This window comes from Cebus imitator, unplaced genomic scaffold (genome assembly GCF_001604975.1).
Source record: "Cebus imitator isolate Cc_AM_T3 unplaced genomic scaffold, Cebus_imitator-1.0 Scaffold297, whole genome shotgun sequence".
Lineage (NCBI taxonomy): Eukaryota > Metazoa > Chordata > Mammalia > Primates > Cebidae > Cebus > Cebus imitator.
Window position 1 is genome coordinate 1329089 of NW_016107612.1, and position 26055 is coordinate 1355143.

Consider the following 26055-nt stretch of genomic DNA (forward strand, 5'->3'; position numbering starts at 1 on the left):
AGCTCCCAAGAGCTGGCCCCAGGGCCCTGTGTGGGCTTTGCTGGGCGGGACAGGAGGGCAGACGTGGGGCCCTGCCTGGCTCCACACTGTCTCCCTCAGTCCCTCCCCTACACCCAGGTGAGACATTTCCAGGAAGCGGTCTCTGCCCAGGGCCTGGACCCCAGCGGGGCTCAGGGTCACAAGCTTGGGGCTGCTTCCTGGAACTTGTTGCTGTGGCCACATCCTCCCTCCGGCAGCCCTGGGCTTGGTGGGTTCTAAGAGGCCAGGCCCTGGGCTGGAGAGTTCTATGCAGACCCAGCCACAGCAAAAGCCTGCATCCCCGCTCCCTGAGCTGCCCAAGAGAAGGGCTAAAGTTTCCCATGATTCCTCAGGACCCTCATTAACATGGGGATCCCTGCCCCAACACCTAGGGATCTGGGGCTTAACCACTGGAGATCAGATGGGTGCTCACATCACTCCGATGGCGATGGTGGGGGTGGGGGATTCTGCCTGGAGTCAGCGTGGGAAAGAGGCCTTCGCTATGCACAGCTGGGGCAATTTTGTAGAAGATGTGATAGCTGACCACCAGGAATTTCATTAGACTGGAAGATTGGGGGCTGTGGGGTTGGGAGATATATGGAACACCTGGAGGCTATCCCATGTGGGGACTACTCCTAGAACAGCAGAAAGCCAGCAAGGCAGGAGCAGAGGCCTCCCTGGGGAAAGAAGCTGGGGCCTGGTGAGATGTGCCTAAGAAGGGGCTGTGTCTGCAAAGTTGAGCAGAGCTGGGCCTGGGGCTTAGACAGGCTGGCTCTGACACTCAATCAACACTGTTTAAAATAATAGCAAAAATTCTAATGATGACACCAGCAACCGTTTACTGAGCACTTACTTCATGCCAAGTCTCTTTATTTGAATTCTTTCACTTAGTCGTCAAAATAGGTACTGCTATGGCCTCTATTTTACAAACAGGAAAACTGAGGCACAGAGAGGCTGAGTGGCTTGTCCACAGTCTCACAGCTAGCAAGGGGCAGAGCTGGCACTGGAGCCCCAGCAGTCTGGCTCTAGAGCCTGTGCCACCCACTGACTGGTGAAGGAGCTATGTGCATCTAGAAACGTACAGAAGAGCAGAGGATGCCCCAGGAGAACTTTTCCCCAGGGGAAATCCTGCTCCTGTTTTCTGCCTGTGACCTTCGAGGTCATTAAAACTGCCTGATGGCCTGGCGCAGGGCCCTGAGCGTCTACCCCGGCCCTGCTCTTATGCCAGCTATGTCCGGGGTGCAGCCCCCAAGAGTGACAGCGCACCGCTGCACTGGGAAAAGAGACAAATGGCCATGTAAACGTGTCTCTCCTTTCCTCCTGTGTGTCACTCAGCAGGCGCAGTCCTGCAGTATGGCCCCTCCAGCTGGTGCATGGTGTCTGCAAACAGGTGACTGAGCGATTCCAGATGTAGTCTTGGCGCCAAGGGCCACCTAGTGGGCCAATGGCGCCCCCTAGTGTTCATCCTGGGAAACACATAGGCTTCATGAGCTTTGTCTCCCACTGGGTCTGACAGGTCTGGGGCAAGGGTAATTCTCTTTGGCCTGAGCTTCAGATTTAAAACCCACACTCTCACCCCTGCCAGGGCAAATTCAATCCTGCCCAATCACCAAGTAGCCAGGTCACTGGGGTCCAGCTGGTTCAGCTGGAGGAGAAAGAAGGGTTTTCCTCCGCCCTAAAGGAAACCCCGTGGGTGGGCTGCTGGTCTGAAAGGTCTATGGAGGGAGGTCTTGGGAGTATTGCAGGAGGAGCCTCTGGGAAAGGCTGAAGCTCCCAATCTTTGGGAAAGGTGGGCTTGGAATTGGAGTCATCATAATTTAGGGAGTTAAAGGAAAAGAGGCCTCAGGCATAGGCCAGTAAAGTCTCAGATGCTGGGTAGGTCCCACCCACCCCAAGCCGGGATGCCATCTGGCCCTTCCCAGGAGGAAGTGGCGGGGCCGAGCGGGTGCTTCCAGGGCAGGCTGGCCAAGATCCTGCCCCTAGCAAGCAGGCGGTGGCCACGGGAATTCCCACTCCACGCTGACACTCTTGCCCCAGGTCTGATGCAATCTTCTCCAAGCTCCCGGGTTGGGCTGGAACAAAGCCGCCTGTCCCCATGTCGCAGCTGTGGACACCCGGGGTTGGTGAGAAGTGGCAGGCCCAAGGCCATATAGACAGAATCAAAGCCAGGCCTTGACACTTGGCATCTTGACACCCAAGCTGGTGCTCTGCCCACATCCCTGGCCAGCTGGGCCCAGGTACCAGGACAAAGGTTTGCTGCCCCAGGTGGGGTTGGACCTGGCCCAGAGCAAAATGTCAGGGAGAGGGAGGGTAAAACCCTGCCCTTGGTGCCTGGGGAGGCCATGGAAGTGGAAAAGGCCCCCTGGGGGTCACAGTGGCCTCTGGAGTCCTGCAGCAGACCTGTGACCCTCTGTAGCAAGAGCCGTGGCCTCGGGCTACTGGCAGCCAGAGAGGCTGAGGGTTCCAGGCCAGGAGGCCCAGACTACGGCGTTGTCTGGGAGGAGCTGAAGGCCTCTATCTTTGCCTTGGCCTCTGCTTCTGAGCGGCACCGCTGGGAGCAGAACCACAGGAAGAGGAAGAAACCTGCAAGAGAAAGGCTGGTAGGTGGGCGTGCCACGGGGCAGCGTGGGTGTCCCCAGAGGCCAGGGCCTCCTTGGCTGCAGCGAGCTGGTCTCCCTGGGGCCCACAAGCAACTCCTAGAATCTCTTACTGTAGAAGGCCAGAAGGGGCAGAGCCTCAGAGCTGGAAGAGCTACCATGGCCAGGCCATAAGGCGCCTTCATGCAGATGTAGCCCCCACCAGTTTGGCTAGTGGAGCTGTGGGCTGGATGTCAGTCCCCCACTTGCCCCTTTCACCTGAACCCCTTTGGCAGCGAACATCCCACCAGCCATACACCCCCTGCCCAGCGGCTTCCTCCAGGCCGCCCTCCGGCCCTACCGTAGAGCGAGTTTAAGATGGTGAAGAGGAACAGCTGGGGCAGCAGGAAGATGCCAAAAGAAAAGAAGGCCAAGGCCCAGGTGGTGCCCAGCAGCACAGTGAGGCCCAGCACGGTGACGGTGTCGCGGCAGGCCCTGGCACTCGGCGCATCCGCCCGCGCCCGCAGCCTGCGCAGGGTCCACAGCGCCCAGGCCAGCACCACCAGGTTGAAGAGGGACGTGAGGCCACCGTAGCCCATGACCAGGACGCTGTGCACCACGGGGCTCCGCACCCAGCATCTGTGGGGGAAGGCGACATGTCAGGTTCACAGCGGCTCCCAGGTGGGCGGGGGACCAGCACCACTGCCTGACGCCCCGCCCGGTCTCCTGGCTCAGGCCCTGTTGTTTCTGGCTTGACGGGACACACGGTAAAGCCCCTCACCCGGCTTTCCAGGCAGGCCACCACCAGAGGACGCATCTGCCGCCTTGGTCAACAATCTGCAGCTCCCTCATGCCCGCCTTTCCTGCCAGTGGTTTCTCTCACTTCCCCGTGCCCTCACCCACCTGAACACTCTTCCTCTCTCCCTTCTACATCTCACTCCTCTCCACTTCCACGACCAACCCAAGGCTGGCATGCCCCATCTTCTACTGGACGCTGGGCCCAGAGCCCTCTTTCCTGGAAACTTCCCCTTCCACCCCAGGACATGGTGCCACCGCCTCGTCATCACCTCTGCAGTGGGACACCCCTCCCCACGAGCCTCTTCCCACCTAGACTGGGCCACCATGCCCTGCCCCGAGCAGTGGGCAGACTGCCAATCCGTGGTTTGGTGGAAGGGTGCTCTCCAAGTGCCAACCTGGGAGCAGACAGAGCAGCAGGAGAACCCCCCAAGGGCTGAGCACAGAGCCAGCGAGAACTGACCCAGGCCAGCCCCAGTCCTGGGCCCTCCCGGAGGCCTCCACCCTCCAGGACACCTTCAAGACAGATGCCACTTTTTAGTCAGACACAATGTCATGTTGAGGCAGGAGAATCGGGTTTGGAGACAGGGAACATAGGACTTCCTAGAACTAAATCAAATGGAAGCCAGGCGCGGTGGCTCACACCTGTAATCCCAGCACTTTGGGAGGCCGATGTGGGCAGATCACTTGAGGTCAGAAGTTTGAGACGAGCCTGGCCAACATGGTGAAACCCCGTGTCTACTAAAAGTACAAAAATTAGCTGGGTGTGGTGCCTGTAGTCCCAGCTATTCAGGGGGCTGGGGCAGGAGAATCACTTGAATCCAGGAGGCAGAGGTTATAGTGAGCCAAGATCATGCCATTGAACTCCAGCCTGGGCAACAGAGTGAGACTCCATCTCAAAAAACAAATGAATAAATAAATATCAAATGGAAACACTTCAACTATGACAGGGAATATCTTCTCCAATCGCCTTTGTCACTTTACTTCATGCTCCTCATTTACATGGGGCACACACCAGGTAACCAATGACAGCCTCTAGAGGATGCGTAAACCCCACACCTTCTGTGACGGGCTCCTGAGGCCCTGCGCTCTGGCCCAGGCCCACACCGTGGCTTGTACTTTCATCTTCAGTCTCTGCTCTTGTTGCTTTATTCATTCCTCACTTTGTGCATTTTGTTCTTTATTTTATTTTATTTATTTTTTATTTATTTTTGAGAGAGAGTCTCACTGTTGCCCAGGCTGGAGTGCAGTGGTGTGATCTTGGCTCACTGCAACCTCTGCCTCCCAGGTTCAAGCAATTCTCCTCTCAGTCTCCTGAGTAGCTGGGACTACAGGTGCATGACACCATACCCAGCTAATGTTTTTGTATTTTTAGTAGGGACAGGGTTTCATCATATTGGTCAGTGTGGTCTTGAACTCCTGACCTAAGGTAATCCACCTGCCTTGGCCTCACAAAGTGCTGGGATTACAGGCGTGAGCCACTGCGCCCAGGCTTGTCTCATTCTGTCTTCAAGACGCCAAGAACCTGGACACCCTCCACCAGTAACAATATGCTTTATGTGATTGTCCCCTGCAATTCCCATGACACCCCATAAGGCAAGTACATAGTCACCCTCATGCTACAGATGAGGAAGCTCAAGCTCTGGCTCAGGAACACATTCTAGTTAGAGGCAAAGCTGGAACCTGAAGCCCCCAGCCCAGAGCTTGCGACCGTCACAATCCCCTGCTCTGGTTTGCTCTGTGGCCCCGGCCCCTGCAGTCACCAAGGTCCCAGGACGTTATTTTGGGATTCCTTCAAGTTGATGAGTGTGATAGTGGACCACTCATTTTCACTGCTAGGAAATATCCCCACCGGGGCGGCTCTGCCATACTGTTCACCCAGCATCCTGTCAGCAGACATGTGAATGATTTTCAAGGGCTGTTTTTGGTTTCTAACTGATGTTTGGGTTTAGGAATGTGTATATACATAGTAAGAGATATTTTCAATGTAAGAGAAAAAGAAGTCACAAAATCCAAGGTAGTTGTTTCCTGAGAGGAGAGGGGACAGTGAAGACGACCCAGGAAGAGGCTGGCTCATAGCTGGGCATTCTCTAACGTCTGCACACTAGTGGGTCCTATGGGTGTGTCACTAAAGCTCCTTTGTCCCCATCACATTATTATATAAGAAAATAGGCCAGGCGTGGTGGCTCACAACTGTAATCCCAGCACTTTGGGAGGCCAAGGCGGGCAGATCACCTGAGGTCGGGAGTTGAGACCAGCCTGGCCAACATGGAGAAACCCTGTCTCTACTAAAGATACAAAAATTAGCTGGGTATGATGGCTCGTGCCTATAATATCATCTACTTGGGAGGCTGAGGCGGGAGAATCGCTTGAACCCAGTGGCAGAAATTGCAGTGAGCCGAGATGACACCACTGCACTCCAGCCTGTGCAAGAGCAAAACTCCATCAAAAAGAAAGAGAGAGAGAGAAAGAAAGAAAGAAAGGAAATCCAGAGAGTGTGTAAACTGAGGCCAGAGCCTCCATTTCCTCATCTGTAGGATGGGATGATTATGAACTTGCCTTACGGGTTCCCATGGAGATTGCAGGGAACAATTCATGTAAAGTGACATCACATGTCCTCTGAGACACCAGCCCGAGCCTCACCGTGAGAGGGATCAACCCCAGCTCTGCCACTCAGTCCCCGGCCTTGCTTCAGGGGCCGGGGGCTAGCTCGGGACCAGCCTGCCAGAGACCACGTCCCAGCTCTGCCACTGACCGGCCGGGGCCCCTCAGGTGGAGTTCCTAAGCCGCCTGCGTCTCAGTAGCCCTAACAGTAAAATCGGGCTGGCAACAGGACCTGCCCTTGCCCTTGTGAAAAGGCAGCCGGCTGATACCCAAGACCTGCCACAGAGTCCGCCCCCAGCCACCCTGAGCCTGCGTCCAGCAGGAGGGAAAGAATCTTCCACAGCCACTGCAGGAGGGCGACAGGCCCGCTGGTTCCTTAGGCTAGTCTATGTCTGCTGCTGGAAACGCTGCATAACAGTAAAAAGCTGCATGTCCTAGGGTGCAGGGAGGGGCTGTACAAGAGCAGCAGCAGCGTGTCCCCAGGCCCCCAAAGGCCCGCCTCGAGGCCTCTCCTTGCCTCCCCAAGCCTAGCCTCCACAGCACTCTTGTTCAACTAGGAGGGCTGGAGGGGCCTGGCAGTGTCATGCCCAGGGCAGGTTGGGAGGAGCCCAAGCCTGAGGAGGTGCAGCAAGGTGGCCTGCGGGGGACAGGGCCAAGTGCAGGCTGAGCCAGACCCTCAGGGCCTGGGCACTGGAGGGCGAGGCAGGACAGTTGATTGTGTGGCCATGTGCAATGGGGAGGCGGGAGGCCCGGCTGACCTGGCAGGTTGGGGAGCACAGGCTGGCTTCATAGACTTCGCCAGCATAGAACACAAGGCCGCCTCTGCAGGAGACCTGGATCCATGGAAAGGACATGGCAGAGCCACCTGCAAACCCCCGTAGAAGCCCCAGCTCCCTCTCTGCCCCACAGCCAGTGCGGCCAGTGCCTTGCCTACAGGATGTTGCATTTGGAGCCCCAGGCCCATGTGGCCCTTCTGCAGAGTCAGGGAGCCTGCTACAGCCTTGAGGGCACTCACATGGATATGTTCTGGAAGCCCGTGCCATTCTCCCAGCTGTCGAAGATGGCGATCGTGCAGGGTCCATACACTGAGCTCTTGACAGCGAGGGGAAGCAGTACCAGGAGGGCTGGGGTCCCTGAGGGGTGGGACAAAGGCTCAGGAGATGTGGGGGAGAGCTGGCTCTCAGTCCCTGGGGCTGCTGACACAGAATTCCACTGGGCCAGGGACAGCTGGGAGGAGACTGTTCTGAGCCCCCAGCTTCAGGGCAATGAGCCTGGTGGTTTGGAGGAAGCTCTCCTCCAAGATGATGTTAGTGACAGTTCTATGATGGAGCGGTGGTGGAGGGAGGAGCGGTCACACTGGGAAGGTGGCTCTGGGGTGCAAAAGGGAGGGAGGGCTGAGGAACTGCTGAGGAAATAGAGATACGCAAGAAAGGGGCAAGGACGGTGATGAAGGTAGTGATGGTGATGCTGGGGGTAGAGAAAGTAGAGGAGGTGATGATGGTGGTGATGGAGGTGGAGGAGGAGATGATGGTGATGGAGGTGGAGGAGGTGATGATGGTGATGGAGGTGGAGGAGGTGATGATGGTGATGGAGGTGGAGGAGGTGATGATGGTGGTGATGGAGGTGGAGGAGGTGATGATGTGGTGATGGAGGTAGAGGAGGTGATGATGGTGGTGATGGAGGTGGAGGAGGTGGTGATGGTGGTGATGGAGGTGGAGGAGGTGATGGTGGTGGTGATGGAGGTGGAGGAGGTGATGGTGGTGGTGATGGAGGTGGAGGAGGTGATGGCAATAATGGAGATGAAGAAGGTGATGGAGGTGAAGAAGGCGTTGATGGTGGTGATGGAGGTGGAGGAGGCGATGACGGTGGTGATGGAGGTGATGGTGATGATGGCGGTGACAGAGTGGAGGAGACGTAGGAGGTGGAAGAGGTGATGATGGTGATGGCGGTGGAAGAGGTGATAAAATTAGTAATATAGAAAGTAGAGGTGGGCGTAGACTGAGGTCACAGGTGGTGGCCATGTAATGGCCACTATGATGAGGAGGAGGAGGGGAAGAAAGGACTAGCGAGGATCAACACCCTGCCCGCCTGGAGGCCTCAAGACGAGGAGAAGAGGGACTCTGTGCTTACCCCAGCCCAGCACACAAAGCTTGAGCACGTATCTGCGGATGTAGGTGTTGTAGACACGCCCAAGGAGGAGGTAGAGGTTGAAGCCCTCGATGGCCATCCAGGTGAGGCAGCTGAGCAGCGCGTAGTGCAGGGCTGCGGCCAGCGCCGTGCACGCTGACCCGGGCACAGGAGACATGGCGAATGTGGGGCTCAGCAGGAAGGTGATGTTCAGGAGCAGCACAGAGGCGTGCAGGTTCACATGGATGCGTGTTAGGGAGTCACTCTGCTTCCTGCAGGTGAGAGTAAGGCCCTCCATGGCCCAGGGACATCACCCAGGCTGCACCACCCGAAGGGCACAGAGGTGCACACTGATGGGGAATCTGAGGCGAAGAAGGGGCAGGGATCCCACAGCAGCCGCTCCAAAGGCTGGTCTCCCACCTCCTGGCCCCCACCCCCTGGAGAAGCCCACCCAGTTCTAGTGGACTAAATGGGACACAGTGGAGGTGATGTGCCACAGTGGGGCACATTCCCAGCACTGTGGCAGCAGAATACCTGGCGTGGAAGTGCAGCAGGACCGTGAGCAGTGAGGCCACAATGGAGATGCTGCAGCCCACGAGGGAGATATACGTGAGCGGAGCCAGCAACTCTGCAGGGACCAGGGCTGGGGAGAGTTGCTGCGGGAAGGAAGAGGGGCTGGAGGCCAGAGCACAGCATCGCCCTCCCTCCCAGCCGCAGTCAGAGGGCCCTCCCGAGGCCTCTGCTCCAAGTCCCTTTCCCCACAAGCCTAGCCATGAACCTGGCTTGAACAAGGCCATGGCAGATACGGTGAGTTTCACCCCTCCACAGCTCCCCTCTCCCCCTTCTTCTATGAATGCCTCCCTTCCCCCATTCCCTATGCACCTGGGAGTCTACACCACCCCTTTACCCTCTCTGTGAAGAAAGGTGTGCCAGGCCTGGCCTAGCAGGGCCTTCCCTCTTCTTGCCAATAGTGCTTGGTTCAGGGATGAACACATGGCTGGCAGAACTGGGTAAAAGATCTTATTCCACTGGCCTGAAAGCTACCAGGGCATGAGCCTGGAACTGCTGCCAGCCATATTATTAGCTCATAAGGAGATCCTGTTTGAGGGCTAAGCCAGCACAGAGCAAGCACACTTAAGGGACAGAGGTAGAGTACTATCATCTTAGTGATCTTAGTGATCAGCCCCTGGATCAAGCCATGCCTGAAGCCTAACCCAGCCTTTTCAGAAACATGAGTCCATAAGGTTTGTTTTCTTCTGTTTTTTTTGCTTAAGCCCTTTTCAGTTGGGTTTTCTGTTCCTTGCACCAGCTTTTGCCTTGCTCCTCTGCCACAGACGCAGGGCCCTCTGCAGCTCTGAGCCTCATTCAGGATGCACACATACCATGAGAACAGCAAAGTAGGTGAGGTGGTTGCAGCGGCAAAGCACCTGAAAGGGGGAGGGCTGCTCTGTATGACAGCCCTCGGGGCTCCAGGCCCCCCAGTGCTGCTTACTGGCTCCCTCCTTCCAGAAGACACAGGTCATGGTGTAGCCTTCCTGTGGGGAGATGCCGGGGTCAGTCAAAGGGTACAGAGGAAAGGCTGTGGGTCAGTGTCTGGGAGTCCTGGGGGCCAACAGTAACTCAACTGCACATTTGCCAACATTTTACCAGGCACTGGCTGGCCTTTGGTCTCAGTCTCAGATTCCAGCCCCATCTCCATCAGGTACTCTCAGAGTGACCCAGGCAAGATGCCAAATTGCTCTGAGCCTCAGTTGAGTCATCTACAGAATAAGGTCTTTCATACTCATGTCACAAGAATGGTGGGAAAACAAAAGGCAACATGGAGTCTTGAGTGTCCAGCTCTGGCCTTTTATACAGTAGGCGCTCTATAACCAGCTGGCCCCTCCCCCTCCTCCCGTGGGGAACAGCAATGTGCTCAGACCCATGCCTGGTCAGGGGAGACTCAACCACAGACAACCTAACGCCAAGCCACGTGGGTGGAGAGGTAGAGGAAATGACACAGGCAGCCATGGAAAACCACGGAGAGCAGGCAGAGCTGACCCAAAGACAAGGGGAGGTGGGGACCCTGGGGCCTTAGAGGACATGCTGGATTTCAACAGGAGTAGGCCAAAGACATTCCAGGTGGAGGGAACTGTCGCAGCAAAGCCCAGAGGGAGAAAGGAAAGGCTGATAGTAAAATTCAGAGCGCGGGGCAGTCCTGGTGAAGCTGAAGAGAAGATGGATCCAGAAAGCCGAGGCTCCGGGCTTTTCAGGAATGCCAGGAGCCGGGAAATGGAGGCGTTAAGGCTTGTGAGCCACCCCACTGCACCCCCACCCACAAGCACTCCTCACTTTTTCCGGGATCAGCATCTATACTTCCCCCGGAGCTCACTCCTCCACCCCAGTCCCTGGGCCATGTGACCTGGGCCTGGCCAATCCACACATTCCATCCCCCTGGGCAGGTGACAGGTGTAGGGATGGACACGTGACCCAGATGAACCTTTAAGATCCTGAGACCCTGATCTGCACTGGGGCAGGTTGGGAGTAGGGAGTGGGGAGAAGAGCGTGATGGGAAGAGGGAAAGGAAGTCTTGCTCTCCAGCTTCCGTCATGCCACAGAAGGGACAGCCAAGGCAGGAGACCATTGCTGAGATGGAGAGGGCATCAGATCCATCCTGGATCCATCACATCCGCCCACAAGGGCATCTGATCTGTCACCAGATCCAGCCATGCCTGAAGCTGGTGGACCAGCCCTAGATATTTCATTGATGTGTGCCAATCAGTGCCCTCTGGGCTTAAGCTGGCTTGAGCTGATCTTTCCTCACTTACAACTGAAAGAATCCTGACAAATACAGGAGTAAAAACTTCTCTCTCTTATTTCTTGAGTAGGAATTTTTAAAGTGTGATGGGTTTCAAATAGTCTGTTTCCAAGATGGTTCCACAGGTTTGGGTCTGGTGAAACCAGTGTTCAACAGGAGAGTCACAGAGGGGCAAGGGTGCAGTGGAAATGGGGGCACCCCCAGCAATACCAGGCTTTGGTTGTGCCAGAAGCTGATGTTCACCGGATCCCTGAGGTTGTTCACGTGCCCGTGACTCAGCTGAGCCCCTAGGACGTAGTTATTGAGCAGAGATGAGTTGTTTTCATCCTGGAATAGCAGCAGGAGAAGGGCTGAGTGCAGGGGGAATGAGGAGACCCTGGGTAAGGTCTGAGCCCGCTTCCCTGGCTGAGAACAAGCAGCAAGAGTTTTATTGTGCACCGTGAAAGCCTTCCCAGCCTCCCAGCTTTCTTTGCATGTGCTGTCCCTGCCGTGTGGAAAGCTGTCCCATCACCACCCGCTGGTCCACCTCCCGTTGCTTAATGCGTTCCAGCCTCACGCCCTCCACCTCACCACTAACGTCACACACTTTCAAAGCCAAGGTTGAATGGCACCTTCGCCAGAAGCTCCCCTGGACTGCCCAGCGGAAGGACCCCGACCCCACCCTCACTCATCCATCGCTCTGGACCTCTACGGCTATCATCAATCTTGTGCTGACGTTAAATCTCTAAGGTCTGGCCGGGCACAGTGGCTCATGCCTGTAATCCCAGCACTTTGAAGGCCAAGATGGGTGGCTCACTTGAGGCCAGGAGTTCAAGACCAGCCTGGCCAACATGGTTAAGCCCGGTCTCTACTAAAAATACACAAATTAGCTGGGCATAGTGGTGCATGCCTGCAATCCCAGGGAGGCTGAGGCAGGGAAATCACTTGAACCCAGGAGGCGGAGGTTGCAATGAGCCAAGATCACGCCACTGCACTCCCGCCTGGGCAACAGAGCAAGATTCTGCCAAAAAAATAAATCTCTAAGGTCTTAGTCTAACCATCGAGAGAGAGCTCTCTGAGGGCAGGGAACAAGTGCCTTCTTGTCTGTCTCCTGTCTAGGGACAGGCACATAGTAGGTTTCTTAGGCATCATCTGCAGATTGTAATTGTGCCTTCCTACCATTCTGCGAAAGCTGGCAGGGAAACAGGCCCAGAGAGGGTCAATGGCTAGCTTGGATTGCACAGTCAGCTGGCTGGTCTCACTTGGTGCTGGTCTCTCAGAGGCCAGGCAGTGACGTGGACACCTGCAGTGGATCCCAAGAAGGCACCGGCACCACCCTCCTTGGCCCGCCATCACACTGACCTTGAAAAAGTGGGCGTTGGAGAAGTAGATACAGATGAGCCGCAGCTCGCTGGGGCGGGTCTTGCAGGCCTCCCGGGTCAGCTCGGAGGGGAACTGCATGGCATGCTGACTGCGGGCCTGCGGAGGGTCACAGACTGACTGCGTCTGGCAACCAGGACCTGCAGACCCGACCCCAACACCTTCACTGCCTCCTACTCCCCATGAAACCCTCCTTGGGGTTTCCACCTACAGAACCCTCTCCCAGCAGGCTGCATCTGCTCTCAAACTTCCCAAGATCCCAGGCCCTCCCTCCATGCTGCGCAGGGATGGAGCTACCTCGGACCCAGCCCCAGTCCCAGCCAGGGACCCAGCCAATCACCCCAGGGTCCTAAAAGGAGCCAGGGTTCCTGGCCTCTCCCACAGCTGCCTCCCCCAAGGGGCAGCCTCCGGCCAAAGCAGGAAGCAGACTCCACCCTGGAGGGGCCGTAAACCACCTCCCTTTCCACAGTTCACACAGCGAGTATCAGCCCCAATTTACAGAGGAGGCGACAACTCCCAGTTAGGGCAGAGCCTGGACTGGGGGGCATGGGGAGGGGGACAGTGGAGCCCAAAGAAAATCTGGACCTTAAACCCCTGGGGGATTTCCAGGGCAGGGGCAACTGGCCACCCCCCACCCCCCCACAGCCTCTGACCTGGGGCACCCGATTCACAGCAGCACTGGTCAGCGAAAGGCCAGAGAAGTCACAGCTCAGCTTGAAGGCCAGAGACTGGATGGTGGCTGTCTGCAAGGTCAGGTTGTGGCCTGGGAAGCTGGTATTCAGCAGCAGCTGCTCCAGCTGGTGGAGTTGACTGCAGCCCGGAGAGATGGCCAGGGAGGCCAGAGCCCAGAGTGGGGTAAGGGTGACAGGGGGCTCTAGACAGCCTGGGAGGGCAGGATCTCCCCACCCACACCCCTGTCACTCCCACCTCCAGACCACTGCACACACACTGTCTCTGGCACACTCTTAGTTCTCTATCCCATCCCTCCTCTCCTTTCGAGTAACTCCTGTTCAGGTCCCAGTTTACTGTCACCTCCTCCAGGATGCCTTCCCTGACTACTCCCTCACAGCCTCCCTGTCATCACTCTTATCCCTGGCCAGTCTTCAGCATTGGCCTCTCACCCAGAGCTGCTCAGTCTTTGGGTCATAGACCCTGGAGAACCCAGCCAGAGTCTTAGAGCCCCTTCCCATGAAAATGCATGGAGACCCACAATTCCACACTTAGTTTCATGACATCCAAGATTAACGGCTCCCATTCCCAGATGATAAACTTCATGAGGGCAGTGACATGTCACATCTCCAGAGCCTAGAGTCAGGTATGCAGTAGGTGCTCAATAAAAGTGCTGGAAAATGCCCAGTTAAGAGTCTATACTGGACCAACCCGGGCCCACTGATTCGAGGTGCAGGCTTGGGGTGGGAGGCACAGCTGAGTCTAAACAGGAGAGAGACACGTCCAACTCACCCAGGAAAAGAAAGCGAGCTCCGGGACCTGGGCGCCTCCATATTCTTCATGATTCGCAGCTCCTTCCGTGGTTCTGCGGGGACACACCTCGCCCTCAGCCTGTCTCAGCTGCCCCCTGGCTCCGTGGCCTCTAGGCTTTCCATCCCAGACTGAGGGTCTGGTTCACAAGCAGCTCCTACTGCCCCCAGGAAGCCTAAGTGGCCCCTTTTGATCTCCCGTGGTTTGACGCCTCCCACCTTTGCACCACAGTCCCAGCCTGGGCTAGGGCTGCCCCCAGTTCAGCAGAGCCCCCTTACCTGCTGCTGCATTCTGCAACATCAGAAGGCACAGGCACAGGAAAATGGCACCACAGCGATCCATGCCCTGTGCCCAGTCTCCTCCAGGAACTAGCTCTGGCCCTGGAAAAGGGCATGCCATCACCGTCATTACAAAAGAGCGACCTCTAACTTTTAGTGTCTGGCACGTCCCAAGGGTAGGACATGCAGCATCTTATTTGATCCTCATCCATCCTGCATTTGACAGATGAGGAAGCTGAGGCTGAAGGGCAAAGGGACTTGCTTTTCTTAAAGCTGCCTGAAGCCAGCTCTCTTAAAACTGCAGACTCCATGACCACTTAGTAATGCTACCATTAGCAGCTCTGCTTGACACACGCCCCCTCCCAAAAAACAGTCTCTCTGGGGGCTTCGCCAGGACCCCAGCCTCTACCCAGCAGGGAGGTGTTTGGGAGAAAGCAACATGCAAAACCCATCCAGCCCTGCCACTAACTCATCATGTGGCTTTGGGTAGGATCTGTCTCTCTCTCTGCCCTCATTTTCTTCCATTTTAAAATGAACTAATAAACTTCTGCTTCAATGGAGCAAATTTATGTCTGCCCCTTAAAGCCCCACTAAAATGAGAGGGAGTGAATAAAATAGGCACAAAGCAGCAGAACAAGGGGAAAGAAAACACGCATGAAAAACAGTACAATGGGGAAGAAAAGAGGCACAAAGCCTCTCGGGGAGCTGCTGGAGGATGTGCTCCAACAAAATGAGAGAGTAAATCATGAAAGAAGACCCAGGGCACAGGGTTTCCTGTACCCTGCCGTGAGAGAGGTAAAGCTACTCCCCAGAAAATGGGCACAAGGACAGAACAATGGGAAAGAAAACAACCGCAGAGAGGGGAGATGTCAGCAAAACTTCGGAGGCTACAAAGTCGGTGTCACATCGTAAGACGTTTAGCAGACCAAAAAATGTTGACCCCAAGTGCCTGCAGTGGGGAAAGGTAGGATGCGGGGGGAAGACGAGGAGAAGCCTCATCTTGGAAGCACTTGAGAACTGAAGGCATCAGGAATTTCTGAAGTGGGGATGAAGGAAAAGGCTAAAACAGGGATTGTTGGCCGGGCACGGTGGCTCGTGCCTGTGATCCCAACATTTTGGGAGGCCGAGGTGGGAGGATCACTTGAGACCAGGAGTTTGAGACCAGCCTGGGCAACACTGCAAAATCCTGATTCTACAAACAAAAAAAATACAAAAATTAGCTGGGTGTGGCGGCCTGTGCTTGTATCCCCAGCTATTCAGGTGGGTGAGGTGGAAGAATCACCTGAACCCAAGAGGTGGAGGCTGCAGTGAGTCAAAATCATACCACTGCACTCCAGCCTGGGCAACAGAATGAGACCTTGTCTCAAAACAATAAAAAAAAATAAAATAAAAACAGGGATTGTTGGTTGTGAGACTTTAAAATGCTCAACTCAATCCCCAGATCTCCCAGCCACCTCGAGTATCCGGGAGTTTCCTCAGCATCCCGCCATCCCCAGTCCTGCTCCACACAAAGTTTACTCTCTGGAGAGAGGATTACCATAGAGAATCAGAGGGAAAGGGGCAATTAAACAATATCCCCTCCCCACGTCCTCCCCCCCTCAGATTCCAGAAGACTGCAGCAGCCAGGGTTATGCCCTGAGGCAGGAGAAACGTCTGAAGAGCTGAGCATTCCAAGAACAGTATCCTGTAACTACTGCCATTTTTATGTTCCTCAGTGTCATGCAAGAACTCACTTACAGTGACATTTCACCAGTCACCAAGCTCTGCCAAGCAATTAGGTTTTTAGTGCTCCACTCTTAAAGATGAATGATCAACCAAGGATTACTGAGTATTTCAAAACACACACCGTTTCTTGAGAAGCTGCTGGAGGATGTGCTCCAACAAAATGAAAGTCTGATTAATCATGAAAGAAGACACGTCCTGTACCCTACTGTGGGAGAGGTAAAGCTACTCCCCAGCCAATGTGTGAAGGGAAGGCCCAGGTTGACGTCAGGCAGCAGGACTACGGCATTTCCCATCTGGAGGGAGCAGGAGAAAAGAACGCCCCTGGAGGGAGGTCTTCAAGAAAAAATCAGGAAGAGGAAAAGGAGAGGAGAGAGACTATCTAATAGGTTTGAGCATCTAGAAAAATTGTTTTCTGAGATGTCTTACAGAAAATTTGTAAATACAAAAATAAAAAGAAGCAATTAATTTCAAGAAAACCAAGTTGTACAAGAAAGAAAATAGAATGCTGCCACACAATTTGACTTAATATGGAATGTAATGTATATAGTCATAATTGAAACATTGAGTGGGAGATTTTTTTAATTGTGTAAAAACCATATTAAGATGATTTTGATTTCCACTTAGAAAGTAGAGAGCCACATGGGAACATTGTTTCCATCATAGCAAAGGGAAAGCCAAATAATGTACAAATTTTTTTTTTTTTTTTTTTTTTTTTTTTTTTTAGCTTACTGGAGAGCTGAGGTCACAGGCCACCAAGTAAACTGGTTTCTGGAGATAACCAGAACATGTTATCTTTTTTGGATGAAACACATGATCTGTTTCACATTGACAGAGCATGGAGGAACAGGTAGTTGCCACAAATGTAGATAAGGAGAAAATGACTAATACCTTAATGAATTCCTAATGGCTGAGCATTAGCGAGAGTGGCAGTTTACTGGGAGCCCTAGACACAAGATAGCCTGTGCCCTCTAGACAGCTTCCTCCTACAGTCCTCCACTGGACGCCCATGAGAATGATGTGGCATGGGACAGAGCCCAAGAGAACCCCATGATGACACAGCCATGCAGAACGTGCTGGAGCAGGAGGACCTGGAGAAGCGTATCTGTGCTCTGGGGCCTGCCTGAGTGCACACTGGGAACTGGCTGCCCCTGAGAGATAAACACCTGCACCCTGGCTTTGCTTTGATGTAAGATGCCCATCCCACAGGTCCCTGACCTGCTACAAGGCAAATGTGGACTGCCTCTCCTGGAGGAGAAGACCCTCCAACCACTGCTGCAGTGACACTACGCAAAAGCCATCAGGGCCGGGTGCTTTGGCTCATGCCAGTAATCCCAATACTTTGGGTGGCTGAAGTGGGTGAATTGATTGAGCCCAGGGATTCAAGACCAGCCTGGGCAACACAGTAAAACTCTGCCTCTAAAAAAAAAAATTAGCCAGGTGAGATGGTACACGCCTGTTGTCCCAGCTACTCAGGGGGCTGAGGTGTGAGAAACACCTGAGCCTGTGAAGTTGGAGGCTGCAGTGAGCTGCGACAGCACCACTGCACTCCATCTTGGGCAACAGAGTCTCAAAAGAAAACAAACAAAAAAAGACCACTGGACACTGGCAAGGAAGAGGACACCCATTAGCGCCCAGGACGCTGCACTGCTATAAAACAGAGGGCGGTGCCTACCACTGCGAAAAGAGCAGGAACCTCACTCCCACTCAAGATCCCCCAACTAATAAGGCAGACTTTCGTTCCCATGGGGGTGAAGCAGAGGAAGTCTGCCTGGATTCTAGTACCTGCACTGCATAAGAGGCAGAGGTTCTCAACAACCGGAGGAGAAACAGGAACACGGAGAAAGCCCCGCTCCTGGGGCTCAGGCTCAAGACTGTCTAAGGCTGAAGCTAGAGCAGGGGAATTAAGAATTCACTGCCTCTACCACAAGCCTTGCACCAAGCATGAAGTAACAGCAGTCTACCGCTGGGGAAGAGACTGCAACACGAAGAGAGCTTTCCTCTGTGTTACGTGCATGCCATGCTGAGTGCGGAGCGGGAATGCTGGGAAAATTCCTGTGGGACTCAAGTCCTCATACTGAACACAAAGTAGGGACAGTCCACCACTGGAGAAATCTGGAGCCTGTAGAAGGTAATTACAGCAACAACAAAACCTAAATCCATCTGGGCACTGTGGCTCTTGCCTGTTATCCCAGCACTTTGGGAGGCTGAGGCAGGAGGACCATTTGAGCGCAAGAGTTCAAGATCAGCCTGGGCAACATAGTGAGACTCCATCTCTAAATAGACAGATAAATAAATAAAGCGTAAACCTTAATCAACTACAGATTAAATTGACTTGATGCCCTATACTACAGCCATGACATAAGAAATATTCCAATTTCTAGGCATAAATGTCATTTACTTTACTACTGTTCTATTACACACAATGCCTGGTAGCTAATCAAAGATTTTAAGACACACAGAACCAGATCTAGAGATGGCCGAAATGTGGGAACTATCAGATAGAAACAAGCTAGCTATAATAAATATCTTAAAGGGTGGAGTGAAAAAGGTAGACTTTTAAGAACAGATAGGAAATTTCCACAGAACGATGGAAACTATTAAGGCTAGTCAAGCAGAAATGTTCGTAATGAAAACCTCAATATCAGTGATGAAGAATTCCCTCAACGGGTTTATCAGCAAGCTGGACACAGCAAAGTAAAGAATCTTTGAACTTGATGATAGTGTATAGAAATTATCCAAATTGAAATATAAAGAGTAAGAAGAGTGAAAATAAATATCAACGGACTACCCAAGAACTGTGCAAATGGTCTGTATATATATAATTGGAATCCTAGCTAAAGGAGAGAGAAGAGAGAAGAATAAGTAGAAACAGAAAGAAAAGAAAATTTTAAATGGCCAAATGTTTTCCAAAATTAATAAAAAACAACAAACCATGATCCAAGAAGCCCTGCAAAAGCCCATGGAATAAAAGCAAAGAAAAACACATCTAGATACATTCTAGTCAAACTGCTGCAGAATCAAAGATAAAATCTTGAAGTCGGCCAAAAAAAAAAGACTCATTGAACCCAGAAGATAAAAGATGCAAACTACAAGAGACTTCTTATCAGAAACTATACAAAGCAGACGATAATGCAGCCACATCATTCAATAAAAATCTGTCATTCTAACACTCCATGCCCAGTGAAAATATCTTTCAAAAATGAAGACAGGGTCGGGTGCAGTAGCTCACATCTGTAATTCCAGCACTTTGGGAGGCTGAGGTGGGTGGATCGCTTGAGCCCAGGAGTTCAAAACTAGCCTGGCCAACATGGCGAAACCTTGTCTCTACAAAATATACAAAAATAGCCAGGCGTGGTGACATGCGCCTGTAGTCCCAGCTATTCAGGAGGAAGGCTGGAGGATCACTTGAGTCCAGGAGGTCAAGACTGCAGTGAGCCATGATCATGCCATTGCACTCCAGCCTCCTGGGTGACAAGAACAAAACCCTGTCAAAAAAAAAAAAAAAAAGTAGACAAAATAAGAACTTCTTTAGATGAGCAAGGAGTTAGAGAATTCATTGCCAGCAGATCGGCACTAAAATAAATATTGAAGAAAATTCTTAGGGCAGAAGGAAAATTATGCCAGTTGGAAATAAACTTACACAAAGAAATGAAGAGTACTGAAACTGGCAAAAATGTGTCAAATATAAAATAAATTTCCTTGGTTTTAATATCTGTTTAATGCAAAAATAGTAACAATGCATTGTGGGGATCACAGTATATGTAGAAGTAGAAGAGTACCACAAAAATAACACAACAGGCAGGAAGGAGGAAATGGACGTATTTGGTTGTGAGGTTATTAAACTATATTTTAAGTACCATAATGTCATTCGAAGGTAAATTGTGGAAAGTTAAATATATGTATTTAAATCCTAGAGTGCCATTACAAAAAAAAAAAAAAAGGATAAAATACAGCTAGTAAGGCAATAGTAGAGATACAAGAATACTATGGGAGCAGTGTGAAGAAGAAGAGGTGAGAATGACCCCCGGACTGACCAAAGCCCACGCGCCCCTGCATCCCGTGCGCCCCTGCATCCCGTGCGCCCCTGCATCCCGTGCGCCCCTGCATCCTGTGCCCAGATCCTACAACCCGCTGCCGTAGCCGCCACCACCGTGCCCAAGAGAACGGCTGAAGGTGATGCTAAAGGAGATAAAGCCAAGGTGAAGGACAAACCACAGAAAAGATCTGCGAAGTTGTCTGCTAAGCCCACTCCTCCAAAGCCAGAGCTCAAGCCTAAAAAGGCCCCTCCAAAGAAGGGAGAGAAGGTACCCTAAGGGAAAAAGGGAAATGTGGCTGCTGGCAAGGAGGGGAATAACCCTGCAGAAAATGGAAAATGGAGATACCAAAACAGACCGGGCACAGCAAGCTAAAGATGCCGGAGATGCCAAGTGCAGTGTGTGCATTTTTTATAACTGTGTAGTTCTGGTGACTGTACAGTTTGAAATACTATTTTTTATCAATTTTTACAAAAATGTAGAATTTTGTTTTACCTTTTTTTTAAGCTATGTTGTTAGCACACGGAACACTTGATTGCTGTTTTGGGGGGAAGGGGCATATGTCACTAAAAGAATGTCTCTGAATCTGGACTGATACAGGGAAAACACCTTTCCCTTCTAGTTTTGAGAGACTTCCTCTTGGCTCCCAGGAAGAGGGATTCCCTGACTTTGACGCACATGGCCACCTTGGCACACAAAAGCCTTGTGCTGTGGAAAACCAAATTCGTTTTCATGTCCTCTTCTCCCTTTCTGTCTTTCAGCATAGACTTAACTCCCTTAAGCCAACTCATCTGTTGGGATCTGACCCCCAGTCATTGGTTACCACTGTGTCAGGCAATCTGGACTTTCCAGTGATGCCACTGAGATGGCCCCTGTCAAAAGAGCAGTGGTTCCACTTCTGGATTGTGGATCTTCAAAGAAATTCTGCTATTTTCATTTTATAACTGTAAGTGTTGCTTTGTCAATTTCTCCCTTTAATGTTATAAATTTTTGCTTTATTTTTCAAAGCTTCTGTTATTAGGTACACACACATTAAAGATTATTAAAGGAATTATTATGAGCCAAAAAAAAAAAAAGCATATCTCAAAATGTTGCATGCTGTGGGATTCAATTTGTGTAACAGACTTGACATGACAAAATGATAGAGATGGAGAACAGATAAGTGGTGGCAACGGGTTAGGGAGGGGGAGTGTGTTTTTTTAAAGGCCTACCACAAGGGATCCTTGTGGCGATGGAGCAGTTGTGTGTCTTGATCATCGTGGTGTTTACAGGAATCTTTTATTTTATCATGTCATAAAATTGCAAGGAAAACAGTTTGGCACTTTCTTATAAAGTTAAAATGCACTTACCAGGGGCCGGGCGCAGCGGCTCACGCATGTAATCCCAACACTTTGGGAGGCCGAGGCGGGAGGATCACGAGGTCAGGAGATTGAGACCATCCTAGCTAACACCGTGAAATCCCGCCTCTACTAAAAATACTAAAAATTAGCCGGGTGTGGTGGCACGCGCCTGTGGTCCCAGCTACTCGGGTGGCTGAGGTAGGAGAATCACCTGGACCCAGGAAGCGGAGGTCGCTGTGAGCGGAGATTGTGCCACTGCACTCCAGCCTGGGCAACAGAGTGAGACTTCGTCTCAAAAAAAGATGCAAATATGTAGGGCATAAAAAAAAAAAAAAAAAAAAAAAAAAAAAAAAAAAAAAAAAAAAAAAAAAAAAAAAAAAAAAAAAAAAAAAAAAAAATACACTTACCAAAGAACCAGCATATGAAAATGAGTGTATAAAACAGGCGAAATCAGAATGAAGTTTGTAAACTGTACCAAAGACAATTTCCTGGCTTTGAAATTATACTATAGGCATGCAAGATGTTACTACCAGAGAATAAGTGAAGGGTGTACAAAACCTTCTGGACAATTTTTTGCAACCTTCTGTGAATTTATAATTTTTCCAAAATTAAAAGTCAAAATATGCAACAGATTGTCATTTCACTACTAAGAATTATCTGTATTCTTTAAAAAGAAAATGTGTACAGCCAGGCGCCATAGCTTGCACCTGTAATCCCAAGCTAAGGCAGAAGAATCACCTGAGGCCAGGCCAATCATTTGGGGGGCCAGGTGCGGTGGCTCACATCTTAATCACAGCACTTCAAGAACCAGCCTAGGCAACATAGCGAGACCCAGCACAGTGGGTCACAGAAGGCTGGGTTATTTATTTGGCTATTTGCAGGGTCCAGCCTCGCAGGGTCCAGTGGGTGTTCTTTTGCGTGCAGAGACAATAGATCGCAGGAAAGAAAGACACAAGACACAGAGATAAGAGAAGAACTCAGCCAGGCCCTGGGGACCACTACTACCAAGGGCGGAGTCCAGTAGTGGCCCCGAATGCCTGGACGCGCTGATATTTATTGTATACAGGGCGGGGGGCAGGGTAAGGAGAGTGACTCATCTGACATGATGGATAGGGTCAAGCAAATCACATGCTTACAGTACGGGGCACCCCTCCCTCTCAGGGAGCCGCTGCAAAGAGGGGAGGCACTTAGGTCAGCATCTCTCTATGCACTCATCAGAAAGATCAAAGGCTTTTAGGATTCCTCTATTCTTACTTCTCATGACTTCTAAGAACTTAAAAAGAGCACCGGGTGAGAAAGCAGAACATGAAAGTGACAAGGATGGTGACCGTGGGAGCACAGCACCACAGAGAGGCATTTAAGCCCCTGGATGTCTGTGGGCAGGCCTGGCTAATGTCGGGCCTTCCTCAAGACCCGGGCAGAGCAGAGTGTTCTCTGGACTCCCCTAGTGAAAGGGAAACTCCCCTTCATGGCCTGCTAAGTAATGGGTACCTTCCCAGGCACGGACGTTACCACAAGGCTCTCACTCTCGCTTCCTGATCAGCCTCACAGGTCCCTTCAGTTCCTAACTATATTTCACCTGATTGTCTATACCATAAGACTAAACTAATTATATGCTGTAATACTAAAGCGAAGATTAATGAAGAATCGTGATTTAATAGGATTGATTATATAATTGATTTTGTGATTGTTTCTAAATATATTTTGTATCATTGCTAAAACTAAGTAATCAGTTATTTATTATACTGGGACAGCTTGTGCCTTCAATTCTCTTGCCTTGGCACCTGGGCAACCTTCTTCCCACAGCTATTTGGTTATTTATTGGCATGCTACTCACTTACCCTCTCAGAACCTCAGAGAAAAGACGTGGGAAAGGATTTGGGGGGCTGGGTGCGGTGGCTCATGCCTTAATCGCAGCACTTCAGAAGGCTGAGGCAGGAAGATCACTTGAGCCCAGGAGGCTGAGACTAGCCAGAGCAACATAACAAGACCCCCGTCTCTACAAAATTAAACATTAAAAAACCTAGCCCAGCGTGGTGGCATGTGCCTGTGGTCCAGCTGTGGTTGGGGGGCTGAGGATTATTTGGGCCTGGGAGGTCAAGGCTGCAGTGAAACATGATTGTTCCACTGCACTCCGGCCTGGGTGACAGAGTGAGACTAAAAAAAAAAAAAAAAAAGCAAAAGGGTTTGGAGAGACAAAAGAAGCTACTGAATGAAATAATTTAAGTGAGAAAACAGGTCCAGTAGTGGAGGACCTGATAGCACAGGAAGGACCTTGGGCCAACCTGTCTGCCCCTTCACTGTACTGTTGGGGAAACTGAGGCTCAGATAGACAGATGGATTTGACCTGCAGAGTACAGCCCCTAAGACCAGGTCCTTACCCATACTGCTTTCAGGCAGGCACCAAGGGAAGAAGGGCCTGATCCCACCACACAACTGGGTAAATTGAGGCCAAAGCAGAAGTGACACCTCCCCCAGGCACTCCAGATAGAAGTTGTGGTTCCCACCCATTTTCCCATGAGCAAACCACGGTCTTCACTTCTGCTTGCAGCCTCCAAATTCCCCTCCACACCCCTCCAGAGAGGTCACCATGCAACAACGCCCCACACGCTCAGCCACCTCAGTTTCCACCCTGCAACTGTTATTTGGGGCCCTCTAGGAAACAGCAATCCCTTACCTGACTTCCAGGATGCTTCCAGCTGATGGTGAGGAAACTAAATACTGCACAGAAGGAGTCTGCTTGGGTTTCCACAGCAGGTCAGCGGGCAAGCTGGGACTCAAACCCAGGCCTCCAGGGTCCAGGGCACTACCCCCTGCACGCTGCAGCCTCCCAAAGATGGTTGGGTAGCTGAGGTACTGTGTAGACAAGAAAGACTCTACTTAGGCCAATAGAGAGATGAGGTACTATGGAAAACAGGACGGAGGCTTTGGAAGGTGAAAATTTGATAACCATTTCCAGTATTGTGCCTGGGCTGTGTGACACTGGGCAAGGCACTTGACCTCTCTGTGCCTCAGGTTTTCTCATCTATAAAATGAGGCCAAGGAAAACAATTTCCCAGAAAGAGAAACTCTAACAACAATTTCTATGGTCCTCTCCTGGGAATCAGGCCGTGAACCAGGTCTAGGATTCTTTTTTTTTTTTTTTGAGACGGAGTTTCACTCATGTTACCCAGGCTGGAGTGCAACGGCGCGATCTCGGCTCACCGCAACCTCCGCCTCCTGGGTTCAGGCAATTCTCCTGCCTCAGCCTCCAGGATTCTGACCAAAGTCCTTGGCCAGGAATGCCTCTGAGCACAAGGCTTGGGAACCCCTGCCATCCTCCCTAGAGCTGACCATGCACCCCCAAAGCCCACCTCTCCCCAGCAGCACAGGGGCCTGCTGAGCCAGCCATTCTCCTCACACAGCCTCACTTGCCCCTGCCAACCACAGTCTGGAGCCCCTGCCCCTGGCCTCTCCCTGGCCTGGGTGAGAAATCAATCAACCTGTGGTCTCTGCAAAAACGCCCTAAGAGGCTGGGCATCACGGCTCACACCTGTAATCCCAGCACTTTGGGAGGCTGAGGTAGGTGGATCAGCTGAGGTCAGGAGTTCGAGACCAACCTGACCAACATGGTGAAACCCCGTCTCTACTAAAATTATGAAAATTAGCTGGGCGTGGTGGCACACGCCTGTAATCCCAGCTATTTGGGAGGCTAAGGCAGGAGAATTGCTTGAACCTTGGAAGTGGAGGTTGCAGTGAGCCAAGGTCGTGCCACTGCACTCCAGCCTAGGCAACAGAGTGAGACTTCATCTCAAAAAAAAAAAAAAGCCCTAAGAGATGCTATTAGTAACCCCATTTCACAGGTGGGAAAAGAGAAGCCACACCAGAGCCCAACAGGACATCTGTGACCAAGCCAGCAGCAGGGCCATTTCCCAGAGACATGCTGTCCCCAGGATCCAATCCAGGGCACTCTGAAAGGAACTGCACCTCCTCCATTGCCAAGCACAAACTATGTGCTAGGCCCTCTACAGAGCCCCTGACAGCCATCCGGGGTGCAGGTTCCCAGACTCGCCCCATTTTACAGATGAGAAATTGAGGTCCAGAAAAGAAACCTCCCTTCACTTGACCCAGACCCCATGGGGAAGCTAAGACTCGAGCCCCACGCCTAATCACATCTTAATTTAAATCACCTCTCCTTCCAAAAGCATAGATCTCTACGTTCCCCCAGATGCGAAGCTGCCAACCAGAAATGGAAGGAGGGTGGGTCCCCAGCTTGCTCACTCAGGTTGTCGCCACACCTGTGCCCATCTGGGCATGAGTATGCCCAGTGCCCACTGAGGGGCCTGTGGATAAGGATAGAGAACTGGGCAGGGGAGAGTGGGAGAGGCCCAGAGGGGTCTGACCTGTGAAGCTGCCGCTGCTGTCTCCGCTGCTCCCTCCGCGGCTGTCTTATTGCTTCCGCAGGAAGAAGGGGAAGTCGGTAGGCGTCTGTGAGTGGCCTCTCCCTTTGCCCCACACCTGCACCCCCACTTCGCTTCTCTCTGCTCCCTTCACTCCAGCCCCAGACACCACACTCTCACTTCACTTCTTCTTTCACTAGCAGCAGCCTTTTTGCTTCCTCTGAGCTGGTGGTCATGCCCAGGTCACCCTCTGATAGCACCCCGAGGAGCCTGCAGCACTTCCTGGGGTGGCTGCTCCTCTGTGGAGGAGCTCGAGGGCACGGCAGCATGGCCTTACGCACTGCTGGAGACCCACCTGAGCTCCGCATCCTTGGGCAAGAGATGTTGCCCCTCTGGGCCTCAGTTTTTCCATCAATAGAAAAGGGAGGCCGGGCGCGGTGGCTCAAGCCTGTAATCCCAGCACTTTGGGAGGCCGAGGCAGGTGGATCACGAGGTCAAGAGATCGAGACCATCCTGGTCAACATGGTGAAACCCTGTCTCTACT

The 26055-nt window shown here is 52.2% G+C and overlaps 1 protein-coding gene across 1 annotated transcript; it reads right to left on the reverse strand.

Annotated features, from left to right (window-relative positions):
* Positions 1-855: 855 nt before the first annotated feature.
* Positions 856-25570, reverse strand: ADGRG5 (adhesion G protein-coupled receptor G5). The gene is made up of 13 exons (XM_017502628.2): positions 25515-25570; positions 23810-23988; positions 14034-14135; positions 13738-13810; positions 12930-13086; positions 12259-12375; positions 11128-11244; positions 9503-9655; positions 8655-8776; positions 8124-8392; positions 7009-7126; positions 2956-3233; positions 856-2601 (listed from the first exon to the last, which is right to left on the reverse strand). Exons 3-13 carry the CDS (start codon positions 14095-14097, stop codon positions 2501-2503), a joined length of 1569 nt encoding a protein of 522 aa, XP_017358117.1. The 5' UTR covers positions 14098-14135; positions 23810-23988; positions 25515-25570; the 3' UTR covers positions 856-2500.
* Between the last annotated feature and the right edge of the window lie 485 nt (positions 25571-26055).

Bases quoted from the DNA above. Each gene is read 5' to 3' on its own strand.
- ADGRG5 (XM_017502628.2), bottom strand. From the start codon at position 14,097: ATGGATCGCTGTGGTGCCATTTTCCTGTGCCTGTGCCTTCTGATGTTG. The intron at 9,656-11,127 runs GTATTGCTGGGG...ATCTCCCCACAG, and splicing joins TCTGGCACAACCAAAGCCTG to GAAGGCTACACCATGACCTG. The intron at 7,127-8,123 runs GTAAGCACAGAG...CCCACCCCTCAG, and splicing joins GCTTTGTGTGCTGGGCTGGG to GGACCCCAGCCCTCCTGGTA.